Source organism: Urocitellus parryii, chromosome 14, assembly GCF_045843805.1.
Source record: "Urocitellus parryii isolate mUroPar1 chromosome 14, mUroPar1.hap1, whole genome shotgun sequence".
NCBI classification, from domain to species: domain Eukaryota; kingdom Metazoa; phylum Chordata; class Mammalia; order Rodentia; family Sciuridae; genus Urocitellus; species Urocitellus parryii.
This window is the reverse complement of record NC_135544.1, coordinates 14,490,935-14,504,063: the sequence shown is the minus strand read 5'-3', so window position 1 is coordinate 14,504,063 and position 13,129 is coordinate 14,490,935. Positions and strand designations below refer to the sequence as shown.

The 13,129-nt window shown below is 44.5% G+C and overlaps 1 protein-coding gene across 4 annotated transcripts in view; it reads left to right on the top strand.

Annotated features, from left to right (window-relative positions):
* Ank1 (ankyrin 1) overlaps positions 1 to 13,129 on the top strand; it is a 97,584-nt gene that overhangs the window by 19,859 nt on the left and 64,596 nt on the right. For all 4 annotated transcript variants that reach the window (XM_026409323.2, XM_026409321.2, XM_026409322.2 and 1 more), the window contains exons 3-5: positions 7,613 to 7,711; positions 11,711 to 11,809; positions 12,420 to 12,518. In XM_026409323.2, the coding sequence (XP_026265108.2) occupies positions 7,613 to 7,711; positions 11,711 to 11,809; positions 12,420 to 12,518 (297 nt within the window). The remainder of the gene's footprint in view (positions 1 to 7,612; positions 7,712 to 11,710; positions 11,810 to 12,419; positions 12,519 to 13,129) is intronic.

Sequence of the window (13,129 nt, the reverse complement as noted above, 5' to 3'; positions counted from 1 at the left end):
CATCAGACAGATTGCTTCTCAGAAGAATCCTCTAAATTGACATTTTACCTGAAAAAGAGCAAAAGCAGATGAAAGACTCAGGGTGTGAGTGCTTGCCTTGAATATTTTTACCCCACCCCCCATAAAAAGGAGCCCAAAAAGGGTTGTCTGCGAATTTAGGACCAGGTGGCACAAGATCATGTAGCGCTAAGTGGCTTCAGAGGCTTAACTGTCTAGGGAGCACATAGGATGTGGAACATCATTGCTCCCACCTTACAAACTAGAAAAAAAGATCTGCATAATATACAGATTATGATTTTTTCCTGAGCCCATCTGAGGACTAAGGTAGCAAGGTAACCAAGTAAACTGAATTCCAAAGAATTGGGAATTAATTCCAAATTATTTTGACTCTGGCAGAGCACAGGAGCAAGAGAACACCATAAAAAAACCTTGAAAACTCTGAAAGACCACATGTAGACCAATGTGTCGGGAACAGGCTTTTGACCCCAGGCCTTCACTGGATGCTCATGAGAAGTATCAGAGACCAGAGAGAGACTCAGGCATGCAGAGGGTGATGTATGGCTGTGGAGGCCAGGTGGAGGGAGGAATAGACACAAAGCTTTGCACACTTTCCAAGACTCATCTGTCCTGTGCAGCAAAAACAGACCCTCCTGCTTTCAGAACAGGCCCCAAAGTTCATTCTCGCAAGGGAGGAATAAAAACTGACTACCCTGGCTTTTGGGGAGGGATAGGAAAATTCCTGCCAAAGGTCCATTGCTGCTACAAGAACCATAGAACAAAGGCCCTGTACTCCTGAGGGAGGGCCAGGAACTATTCTAGGCCCAGGATCCCTCATTAGTAAGGAGCAGAGGTTTGCTTCTGCTCAAGGCTGCACAAGAAATTCCCACCTAAGACCAATGTAGACAAGGTAGGTTTTGTTGCTTCAGAGAAGAGAGGAAGGGATGCTCCCCCTTTTTTTGTTTTTTAAGCCACACCTTTGAGGTCCAGTGCATAGAGCCTACCAAGATTGAAGCTGAACCTGGACAAAAGAAAACTAACCTGCAGTCACCAGATTAGGAAAGAGCATACCTCATACTAAGAAGAACTGTTCAGAGGGGGGTAAGGGCATGGGAAAAATCCTATTTGAGGCACAGGCATATGGGAAAGCTAAGAGCTGAAGGAAATCAGATACACAGGAAACCCCTCTGGCAAAGCGCAGGGTGTAACAGCAGCCTATTTCTAAAAGAATGTGAAGGTTGTGGTATGCCAAAGGTAATAATGATATTCGCCCTTCCCACCCTGTTCTAACAATGTCACAGATGAAGAAATCTGTCCATCTTCAGCTGTGAATCCTATTTACTTTCATCTCTCATACTCCTCTACATATGCTATCTGTCATTCAATTAAAAATTATAAAACACTGTTAAGGTCTGTAAACAAGTCAAAATAACACCTGGTATTTTGCCAGAGAAATGTTAGAGTTCGTAAACAAGTCTGGATGGTGCCTGGCAAAATGCCAGAGGGAGTGGTTTGAGAAGTAACAAAAGAAAGCTATTAAGTGTGGAGATTCCTTATTGGTTGACTGATGTATCTAGTTTATGCTAGCTAATTAAGATAAGCTGTGCAAAATGTATAAATACCTCTGTTGTCCTACAATAAAGGCTTCCACTCCTGTTTGTTACTTCTCAAACCACTCTCTCTGGCATTTTGCCAGGCACCATCCAGACTTGTTTACGAACTCTAACATTTCTCTGGCAAAATACCAGGTGTTATTTTGACTTGTTTACAGACCTTAACAAAACACAAGTAAGGGGGGGGGGATAAAGAAAACAACAAGCCATTGTCAAGAGACAAAGCAATGAACAGAACTAGACTCAGAGATGACCAAGATGCTAGAACTATCAGCTGGACTTTCAAGTAACTATGATTAAGATGTTCCAGAATCTAGTAGGGAAAGAGGATCACATTCATGAGGTGATAGAGAATTGTAGCAGAGAGATGGAAATGCTAAGAAAGTCAAAAGGAATCCTATAAAGAAACGAACAAAAGAAAACCTCTTTCTCACTGATGAAGAATTTCTTCAACAGGTTCATCTGGACTGGACATAGCTGAGGAGAGAATCAAAGAACTTGAAGTTAAGGCAAGAGAAATTGTTCAGATTGAAACCAAAAAAAAAAAAAAAGGAGAAAGAGTGAGGAAAGAAATACAGAAAAGAGCAGCTGAGAGCTACAGGACAAAGTCCAGGGTCTAACACATATGCAATTGGAGTCCCAGAAGGAGGATCCTGGGAAGAAGAATATCTAGCAAGCTAATGATTTCTCCCAGAGAAACCTGTGTGGGTGAAAAACAGCCACAGTGGTTATTGCCTCCCCCTAGCTTCTAATTTAGCCCAAGCACATACTCTCATATTTCTCCACTTCATTTTTGCTTATCTTCTATGCCCTGTTATTTGAGAAACGTGTGATTTATCCTTCTTGTAATCCCCTTCAACAGCCTGCCTGCCATTTGGCATCAGAAATGGCTATGAGGGTTGGATGGAGTATCTGAAAAAGATGCAAGGCAAGATTCAGCAGTCTGCCTTTTCCTTTTGGCAATCAACTTACACTTGACTTAACTAAAATAAAACATATGGTTCCTGGTTTTGAAGGGGTGGTAAATTACAGTTCATCTCTGTCCATAGTCATAGCTAAGAACAAATGCTTCACATAATTTGCACTCTTCCCCTTCTCATTTGAGCAATTAAAAAAATCTGTTTAAGAAAAAGAAAGCATTAAATGTACTATTTATCAGTGAACATTCTTTTGAATATAGGAAGTGGTCTCTGTGTGGGGTAGCTATGCATTGAATAAGACAGTGATATAGGAAAATCGGTTTGCAGGCATTTAGCAACTCCAGCTTCTAGACGATGATAACTTAAACCTATTGACCAGTCATCTACCTAAGGAGGCCTGTTGCTGGTGAAAACTTGCCACTGTAAGTCTGGTATTTGTGCATCTGTTGAATTCAGATGCACTGGATGAGAACCACTGAGAACAGTTTATAAAATCTTAGCTCATGGGTTTAGATTTTAAAATCAGACATGGCTTCTCATCTTGCTGTTGTTCATGAACTTGGAACCCTAGTGTTTGCAGGCTGGCTCCTGGGCCTTGAAACAGTCTTGGTGAAGCTCTGGCCTCCTTGACAGAGGAACTCCTTATTCCTTTGTGTTACTGCTAATCTTACAATGCCATTTTTTATGATTCTGCATTTATTTTGTATGCATCTGTTTGTCCTGCAAAGCTGAATTCTTCAAGAGAAAAAGGTTGTATTTTATTCGTCTATAGCACACTGTCAGGCACAATGGGCTCTCAATAAGTGTTTGTTGAACTGGGTTGAGTAAATGTCTCAACGTTAGGTGGAGCAGTGGCTATAAATGAAATTGAGACAAATGATCATTATGGTCCTATTGCACAAGTAGTTTTATTATGCATTAAATTCCTGGGCCTTCTTGCACACCCTCGTTAACTGTGCCAGGTAGTCCATTAATGGACTCATGCCCAACCACCTTCCTGGCTCAGATGAGGATGATGAATTCAGATTACCACATGGAAGTAACTTAGGGAGACTATGTGGAACACAAAAATAGTTAAAAATAAAGTAAGAAAGATAAAGTCATAAAGGAGAAACTAGGATCTAGGATAGAGGGTAAGTCAAACTAGGAGAGACCCAAGCAGATGGGTCCTTTTAGGTGGAAGATGGCCGCTGTCTGCCAGGAGAAGGCTTGTGACCCAGGGAGGAAAGAAAAGGGGCTTTCTGTGGACCTGGGCCATGAACAAAATCCTAGAGATGGATTGCAGAGCTCTCAGCCAGGTGCATGGGGATGATTACTGTGACTGAATGTTTGCTCTAAGCTTCTGGATAGCTCAGAAGGGGAAGGTAAGCTATCATCATCTGATAGAAGGGAGCACACTAGCTCCTGAGGGAGAAAAAAACCAAGTCCTTTCTCTCTGGAAAACCCAGACTAGTTCTGTGTATGGCTGTGCCTAGAAAGACTATGTGACTTCAGCTAATCATTTGACTGTCCTGTGCCTCAATTTCTTCAGCTGCATGAAAGGGTAGAATTCATGGATCTCTGATATCCCTTGGGATTCTAATAGTCTCTGCTCAGACAGAATCTAGAATCCCTCTGGATTGAGATTTGGACACTGGCTCCAAAGAGCGGGGAAAGCCACCCCAGAGCATTAGTGGTAAACATGAGGTCTTTTCTCCCTGGCTTGCCAACTCTCCAGTTTTAAGGCATTCGGGACCAACAAATGCCCATCACTGTGACTGTGCTGCCCAAGTAGGCACCAGAACTCCAGCCGTCAGCACCAAGGCTACGCTGGCCACTTCCCCAGCTAGAGTCGTCTCCTGCAGTATGCAGGCTGCAGCAGCTGCTCCAGTGTCCACAGACCCCACCGCCAATTCCCATGTAATCCCGGGGTGCCTGCTTTCAGTGCTGGAACCTTCTAGGCTTGAGGCTACCGCACAGAGGGAGCTGTGCTCTAATAAGGAGCAACTCCTCTCATGAGCCCTACCCTAGGAATCAGTTGCAAGTGGCAGAGTTGCAGGGAGTGGCTAAATGCGGAGGCTTTGGCCTCCCAGAGAACCACTCACTTGACCAGATGGCTCTTCTGTGAAATGTATCTTGCAAATTGAGTTGAGAGGATGGGATTAGCATCTGTCCAGTGTTCTTTCATTTCCCCCAGCTTCCTGTTCTAACAAACTGCTGCCTGCCTTCCAGCACTCTCTCTCTTTGTTAGGAAAACTAGCTCTGACCTATCTTTGATCTGATAAACTCATTCACACAGCTTTGGACCCTACCTTGAATAGTGTAGAGAATCTGTGGGAAAAGGAAATCTAGTGGCAACTGAAGGGCATTTCCATTTCCACGAGGCAGTGTTTAATGAAAGGTCCCTCCCATCAGTCCCACACATCCACCTACCTACCTGTGCACGTACACACACAGACACATCCTGGGAAAACCAGCTGGACTGCTGGGCGAAGATGTGGCCATCTGCACTTACTGGTTGCTGGAGGTGCGGTCAGACCTGATCTAAACAGGACATAGGTAAAGTTCCTTTTGCAGCCTCCTCTCTTGTCTGACACCCAAGGCACCTGTTTTGTTGTTGTCATGGCTTTTGGTTTTGTTTGTTTTTGCAGGACTGGGGATTGAACCCAGGGTGCTTTACCACTGAGCTACATACCCCCAGCCATTTTTAAATTTTTATTTTTAAGTCAAGGCAGGGTCTTACTAAGTTGTCCAGCCAAGACTCAAACTTGCCATCCTCCTATATTGGCCTCATGAATAGATGGGATTACAGGCATGTGCCACCACACCCAGCTAGGCACCTGTTGAATTTGCCCCCTCGCAGGCTCTTGCGTGAAGTCAATTTAGTTCTCCTTCCCTTTTCCCATCAGGGCTTTATTCCCAACAGCATTTCCTAGGCTGATAAGCAAAGCAATGTGGCTAGTCCCTTAATGGACTGAGGCCCAACCACCTCCAAGTAGCAAATTTCTGCTTTAACAGGAATCTCTGGAAATGATGCCCTGTCCCAAGAGGAGTGGAACTTAAGAAATTCAGGTGACACTACAGAAATGTCCAGAGACAGTGAGTCAGAGATCACTCACATCACACTATCAGGAACCAAGCCCCCATTGTGTTGGTGGATGTGTTTTTATTAGCTGAAAGTCTGCAGTGACTCAGGGGTATCCCCGGGAAAGGAAGTTGCTAGAACAAAATTGATCAAAACGGAAGCCGGGAAGGAGTGGGAGGGGAGAGGAGAATTATTGGCAGGGAAGGAGGAGGCGGGCGAGGAGCAAAACAAAAAAAAAAAAAAGCAGGGGATGGAGATTGCTCACCGACCAAATCATTTTCTGTACCCAGCCAAGATCTACTCATCCACTGGAATTGAAATTTCATTCCAATGTGTTGTGGGAATTATCTGTGGCTCTCAGTTGCACTCTTTGATGTCAGCTGTTGCCAGAAAGTTTCAAGACCTTTAAATGAAAGAAGGATCAGAAGATCAGGAAGCAGGAGAGTGAGGAATACATCCTGAGCCAGGCTGCCTTCCCTGGAGCCCAGTGGTAGCTCCACAAGACAGGACAGAACTTTCACTGGTTAGCAAGAGGTCTGCTTTTGTGAGCTGACGATTGGGCATGAAAAATGTATTTTGTTTTGTTTTTCCTACAACTAAACTAGCAAGCAGGCTTTTGGGGGGTCATATTTGAAATGGCAGATTGTGAAAAGGGCTATTTTAATACCAATTTTTCTATCAAGGAAGTCGTACGTACATCTAGGTGGGTGGCAATACATGTTCTCCTATGAGACCTCATTTTAAAGTTGATCACTTAGTAATGCAAGTGAGTCTCTGCAAATGTGGAGGACACACTGTATTATGGTTTGGGTATGAGGTGCCCCCCCCCCAAAAAAAAAGCTCTGGAGGAATATTCAGAGGGAAAATGATTAGATTATGAGAGCTCTAATCAGTCCATCCTAGTTGGAATGGACGAACTGGGTGATTAACTGTGGGCATGCGGGACTTGACTGGAGGAGATGGGTCGTGGAGGTGTGCCCTGGCAGGGTTCATCTTCCCTGCCGCTTCATCTCTCTCCCTCACCCCACTCTCTCTACTCCCCAGCTGTCATGAGCTGAGCAGCTATCCTCCGCCATGGAGGATACCTCATCTTGGACCCAAAGGAATAGAGTCACTTGATGATAGACTGAGATCTCTGAAACTGTGAGCCCCAAATAGACTTTTCCTCATGTAAGCTGTTCCTGTCAGGTATTTCAGTTACAGTGATGCAAAGCTGACTGATGCATCGTGGTATTACCTCTTTGTTTTTTCTGGTTGCTGCTATGAAAATTCACCAGAGAACTGACGCTCTATCAACAATTTCCATTAAAGCCGGTTGCTTGTGTGAGTCAGCCTTCTGTCTCGGTGACAAAATGCCTGAAAAAAAAAAATCAACTTAATAAAAGAAAAGGTTTATGTTAGCTCATGGTTTCTGAGGTTTCAGTCCATGTCACTTGGCCCTGTTGCTTTGGGCCTGTGGCAGCCACAATACATCATGGTGTGAGCATATGGTAGAGGAGGATTGCTCACCTCTGGGCAGCTGGAAAGTGAAAGAGAAAGAGGAAGAGACCTGTATCCCCATAGGCCCTTCAAGGACACGCCCCCAGTGACCTAACCTTTTTCCACTAGCCCCACCTCTTAGTAAAGTTTCTACCACCTCCCAATAGCACCGCAGGCTGGCAACGAAGCCTTTGATACATAGGTATGTGGGGAACACTTCCGAAACATACCAATGCCTAAAGACTACCAGTGATCTTATTTTGAAGCTTCTACCATTGGTGTGGGGGAGAACTTTACAAAACTCAATTTCTGTCTGGGGAGTGGTGGTCTTGTTATCACTCTTTCTTTCTTTGCTCTCCTGCTCCTGATACTCCTACACAAGAGGTACTGAGGGAGTCTGGGGGCATTTCTGCTCTGTGTTCCTCCAGTTCTGCTCTGCTCCTCCTTCATATACCTCATGACTGGGGTGGGGCCTCTTTCCAGGGTACAGAATATACATTCCCACTAACCACACCTTCCTACCTCTCTGCTCTTTTCAGAATGGGTTGAATGGCTTGCATCTGGCCTCTAAAGAAGGTCATGTGAAAATGGTGGTTGAACTTCTGCACAAAGAAATCATTCTAGAAACGACAACCAAGGTATGTCTCATGGGGAGTGGGGGCACTTGTCATCAAACATTCAAATCTCTTGGTCCCTTAATATGGTCCCAAACTATCTTAGAAACCAGCCCTTCATGAAACAATCCTAAATGAACTTCTGAATTTGTCTTATCCTGATCACTTTCCAGTTCTCTGAGTTCACCTGAAAACACAGGACCCTGTTTCCAGAAAGATTCAACGAGCCTTTACTTTTTCTTATGGTGCTGGGAATCAGATTGAACCTAGATGCATGCTAAGCATGTGCTCTACCACTGAGCTACACCCTCAGCCCCCCAGATAAGTTTTGTTTCTTATATACAGGCATCTTGTTTATGAAGCAGGATATAGACAGTATTTGAAAAAACAAAACTAAACAAAAAAAAAATCTCCTTTTACTGGCTCAAGTACCATCTGCTCAATTCCCCTTTCTCTTCTCTCCCTACTTTCTCATGTTTTATACTTGAGTTTTCTCTCCAGCTCATTTCCCATTTGTTATTTATTAGATGGGCTCTCACACACAGCCTCAGTTTCTGCTCTGTGCAGCACACATTTTGCTGCCTCTTAAGCAGAGAACACAGACGAACAATATGTAGAGAACAGATATAATTTATGGGTATGACGTGAACTACCAAAATATTATGAAAGTAGAATCAGATCTCAAGGTAAAATTCTGTAATTTTCATGTCATCTTCCCAATGTGAAAGGATCTCTCTGATAAAATAAACTGAGTTGCTCCTTCTGACTATACGTGGGTATTTTTTTGGTAACCCTAGGACAAGTGGCAATTGTTTCCACCCTGCTCCTAAGTATGAAGGGATGTAATTATTATTATTTTTGTTTATTTGTTTGTTTGTTTGATGCTCTCACATACCTGGCTGCAAGCCGTGTACCATCTGACCAGCTCTGTGTGGGCCGGGGCAGCCGCTCTTCCCTGGCATTTCCCCAAGAGCTGTGAAAACATTATGCTTCAGCACTTTTGCTCTTTCCAAATTCCCCCCTTTGATTGTTATTTTGCAATGAACACTTGGTGTGTCTCTTTTATTTATAGAAATTTTATGAGCCAGCATGGTTTTGGAATGCCATGCAGAGGGAGGAGGAAAAAAAAAATGGTAAAACTCAAACCGTGGGCTAAGGAAGACTCGTAACAGATTGAGGAATTGTAATGGATCTCCCAAGCCTGAGAAAGATTTAAAAAAAAAAAAATAAGCAAGAAGCCAAAACCAATCTAGACTCCTAAGCTATGCTTAGAAATTCAAAAGCATAAAGCAAATGCACTGCTTTCCCACCCTCCCATCTCCACCCCTTAGAGGCCAGGGCTCAGCACCTTAGCTATTAATGAACCGAGAAAGCTTTCATCTCCATGGACAAAAGCCTTTTCCCTCACTGTGCTTCTCTCTCTCCGTCCACTTGAATTCACTCAGCACTGTTTCAACTATGAGCTCTATGCGTCCCTGAAAATGGAGAAATTAGATATTTGTGGATCAAAATAGAACTAAATAATTTTTTCTGCGCCTTCATGGTCATATTCTTTCATGCTGAGGGAGAATGTAGAGAATGGCAACCTCCTTCCTCCTGCCTCCCACAGCCCAGGGCCAGAGGCCTTCTTGAGTGTGTGTGTGCGTGTGTGCAGATGGGATGGAAGGGGTCCCATTTCCCAGGGACTTCCCTTTGGTGTGATTCCTTATCAACGCTGCCCTCCGCCCACATGACATGAGCCAAGACCCACAGCCAGGTTCCACAGCTGACTAGCTTCTCTTCCTCACGGGTAGAAAGAAAATTCTGCTATGCTCAGATTTCAGGCAGGAAAGAGCAGATGGAAAGAAACATTTGAGTCTGCCTCTTCAGGACAGAGAACCTGAGTCTCCGTCCCCTCTGTGTTTCCCCTTCCTGGTCCAGAGCCTGACACATGGGTTCTCAGTAATGAAGGGATACAACATCCGTCCTTCTTCACGGGAGGCAGGGATGCTCCGCTTGGAGCTCTGAGTCCTGGTTTCTAGAAAAGTTCCTGGTGCCAGCAGCCCTGTTTCATTTAGTACAGCAAATGAAAAGGACCCAAGTGCCAAAGCCTTTCATATAATCTCCTTGGACTTCTATGAAAAATTATTAATTAGCATCCATACATTCGATTCTGGCATTTATTCCCTGCTGGATCCTGGAGAAAGAATCCTTCTGCTTATCAAATGGGACTTTGGGAGGCAACAAACAAACAAAAAAAATCTCCTGCCTGGTGCAAACTTTGATACTTAAATGAAGATCGAGAAATGAAGATCTGAACTTCCAGCTCCCAGGTCCCCACAGGGGACCCACCTGGGGACACTTGGACAACAGTGGTGGTGTGGCTATGGAGCTGGGTCCCGAGCTGCTCAAGCCCACCTCAGTGAGGAAGCTTGGCCTGCAGGTGACAGGTGGCTGCAGTGCAAGGACTAGGTCTGAAGTCCTGGTTCTCATCAGTTCTTACTTTCAGAAATGGATTAGTACATGATTATGGAGTTTAGTTTAAAAACTATATGCAGTTGTCCCTCAGTATCCAGATTCCAGGACTCCCACAGACACCAAAAAATCAATGGAGGCTCCAGTCTCTGACATGGAATGGTATAGTATTTGCCCATAACCTAAGCACATCCTCGCACAGACTTCACATCACCTCTATAATACCTAATACAATGTAAATGCTAGGTAAGGAGTTGTTATACTGTATTGTATAGGGAATCATGACAAGAAAAGTCTGCACATCTTCGGTACAAATGCATTTTTTTCCCTAATATTTTCAACCTCAGGTTGGTGGAATCTGTGGCTACAGAACTGGGGATACAAAGGGCCAGATGAACTATAAAAAAAAAATAGGTTGTTTATCATTTCTGCTACTTAAGTATCACAGAGACAGATGGGTCTGGCTGTAGTCCTGATTTCTCCACTTTACTTGACAGACATGCTGACTGGAGCCTGTCCCCCAGAATGTCCCTGAACAGGGGTGCAGAGCATGACATGCACAGGATCCCTTGGTGGAGACAGCGGTAGCTTTTGGGCCCAGGACTCCTGGGAGTCAGGAGGGACCTGGCAGAAGGGTTGGCTGGCCAGGGAACTTCAGCCTGCTAGACACAGATGGACACAGCTGGTCCTGCACTTCCTCTGTGAACCGTGGTTCAGTATCCAGGATAGCCACAGACCAGAGAACCTGAACGTTAAACTCACATCCTGGCAACCTGCCTCATTTCCTTCTGCTACTAGCTCTTATCTTTTAAGAGGTTTAAGACACTTGTGTGCCTCATTTTATCTTAGGGTTTTTTCTCTTTGGCTTTCTCTCCTTTCTTGTTTGGTGAGAACTTTGTCATTATGTTTTACTTAATAATATTTTAAATATTCTCTTTGCATTTTCCTTTGCCAGGTTTTATTCTACGAAGGCACCCCCCCCCATTTATTTTCATATTTTTCTTCTTTTCCCTACACACACTATAGAGTGCATTTTACCCTTTCCTTTTTTTTAAATATTTTCTTATGTTCTTATCCTCTCATCACCTTTGTCCCCTTCAGACCAGCTTTTGGTTTGTGGGTGTCCCTTTAACAACATTGAGGGTATCAAGCCAGGGCATCTCCTGCCTTCCTTTCCCCAGAGCTCCCAAACATAGTGGAAGCACACCACATAGGCCAGTTTGCTTGCGGATCTCATGGTGTGTGTGCCAAGGGGCACTGTCAGCCAGTGACAAGGAGCTGTGCCTATGTGCAGCAAGATTAGCTGTTGAGAAGTTACATTGTGTGTGTGTGTGTGTGTGTACTATCAGCATAATTTTTTATTAAAAAATGCAAGAAGAATTTTCCTCCTGGTGTCTACAATACTATTTTAAGATATATGTCAGGCCAAGCACACACATGTGCATTTTCTACCTCTTTTGACCCAAGAGAAGGCCACTAGACCTCAGCACTCATGTTTAGCTACCTATGATAGTCATTTATGCAAGTCCAGTGCAAACCCTCCTCTGTCCCTCCCTCCGTGCATTTCAGAAAGGAAACACAGCTCTGCACATCGCTGCCCTCGCAGGTCAGGATGAGGTGGTCCGGGAGCTGGTCAACTATGGCGCCAATGTCAATGCTCAGTCACAGGTAATGGCTCTCTCTGGTCCCAGATCACTCCTCTTTTCTGTTACACAGTGGACACATTAGCTATTGCATCAAGACATACATACACACACACACACATATACACACACTGTAGCCGAGCCTAGATTTATTAGCAACTTGTATCTAAGCAGGGATGAGTGCATTCTTTATTATTTTTTTCATGATTAGACTACATGTTCTAAGCATTGCAGGCCCATCTCTATCCAGTAAACCAACTGATTAATAATATTTAGTCATGGTTCATTTAGGGAGAGAAACTGTGTGTGGAGGGGGAAGGGGATGAGGCTTGGGGATTAACAAGGAAAGGAGTAGAAATGGAAGGGGCATACATGATCCAGTGGGGCAGACTGACAGTGGTGAGGGGCAAGACCCAAACTTCCTGGAGAGTCGTCCCCACCTGTAGCCTTTGGTAATAATTCATTATGCTGCTTCAAAGAGATAGTGAGTCTTCATAGATGGGGGTATCTCCCTGGAGGATGTGTGAAAATGAGATGAAGAGAGAGCTGTCCTCTCTTTTGGAGAGTTTTCCGCCTGCGTCTCCCTCTCTCCTCATTGCAGGTGAGTTCTAATGGCCTCTTCTTTTGGCTTGCAGAAAGGCTTTACACCCCTGTACATGGCAGCACAAGAAAATCATTTGGAAGTGGTGAAGTTTTTACTGGAAAATGGAGCTAATCAGAATGTAGCCACAGAAGTAAGTACTTTGGGAGAATGCCCTCATCACCAGAGTGCCCTGGGCGTGTGACAAGGGATCTTCCTGGGATGGGTCCTGACTGCATCTGAGATCTCAACTGACATAGAGCGTCACTGAGTGTCCCTGACCTTCACGTCACTTGCACCGATCCTGAGTGTCCCGAGGTTCTTCAAGGGAGTAAGAGACAAAGTCACGGGTCCTGAGCAATGTCCAGACATAGATGAAAGAAATGACGTCAGCCTTGAAGATGTCATCCTGCTGATATCCAACGCTGAGGGCTAGTGGGTGGGGCTGGCGTGTGAATGTTTGATTGACGAGTCTGCCTACCCGAGAAAAGCTCTTGTCATGAACCCATGGTACACCCTTGAACAAGTCACTTTAGCTCTGATCCTGAGGCTAGTCGTTGGATTAACTGGAGCCGAGGCTGTTCTTGACTCTTGACTCAATGACTTTGCCGTATCCTGCCTCCGCTTTTCATGGGGTCCTGTTCTCCTCAGTATGCAACCAAAGGAATTAGCATTAGTAATTCACATCAAATGCTCAGGGCCTGCCTTGGTTTCTAGCATATGGTAGGTATTCAGTCATATTCTGCCATGTTCAAGGCACGATTC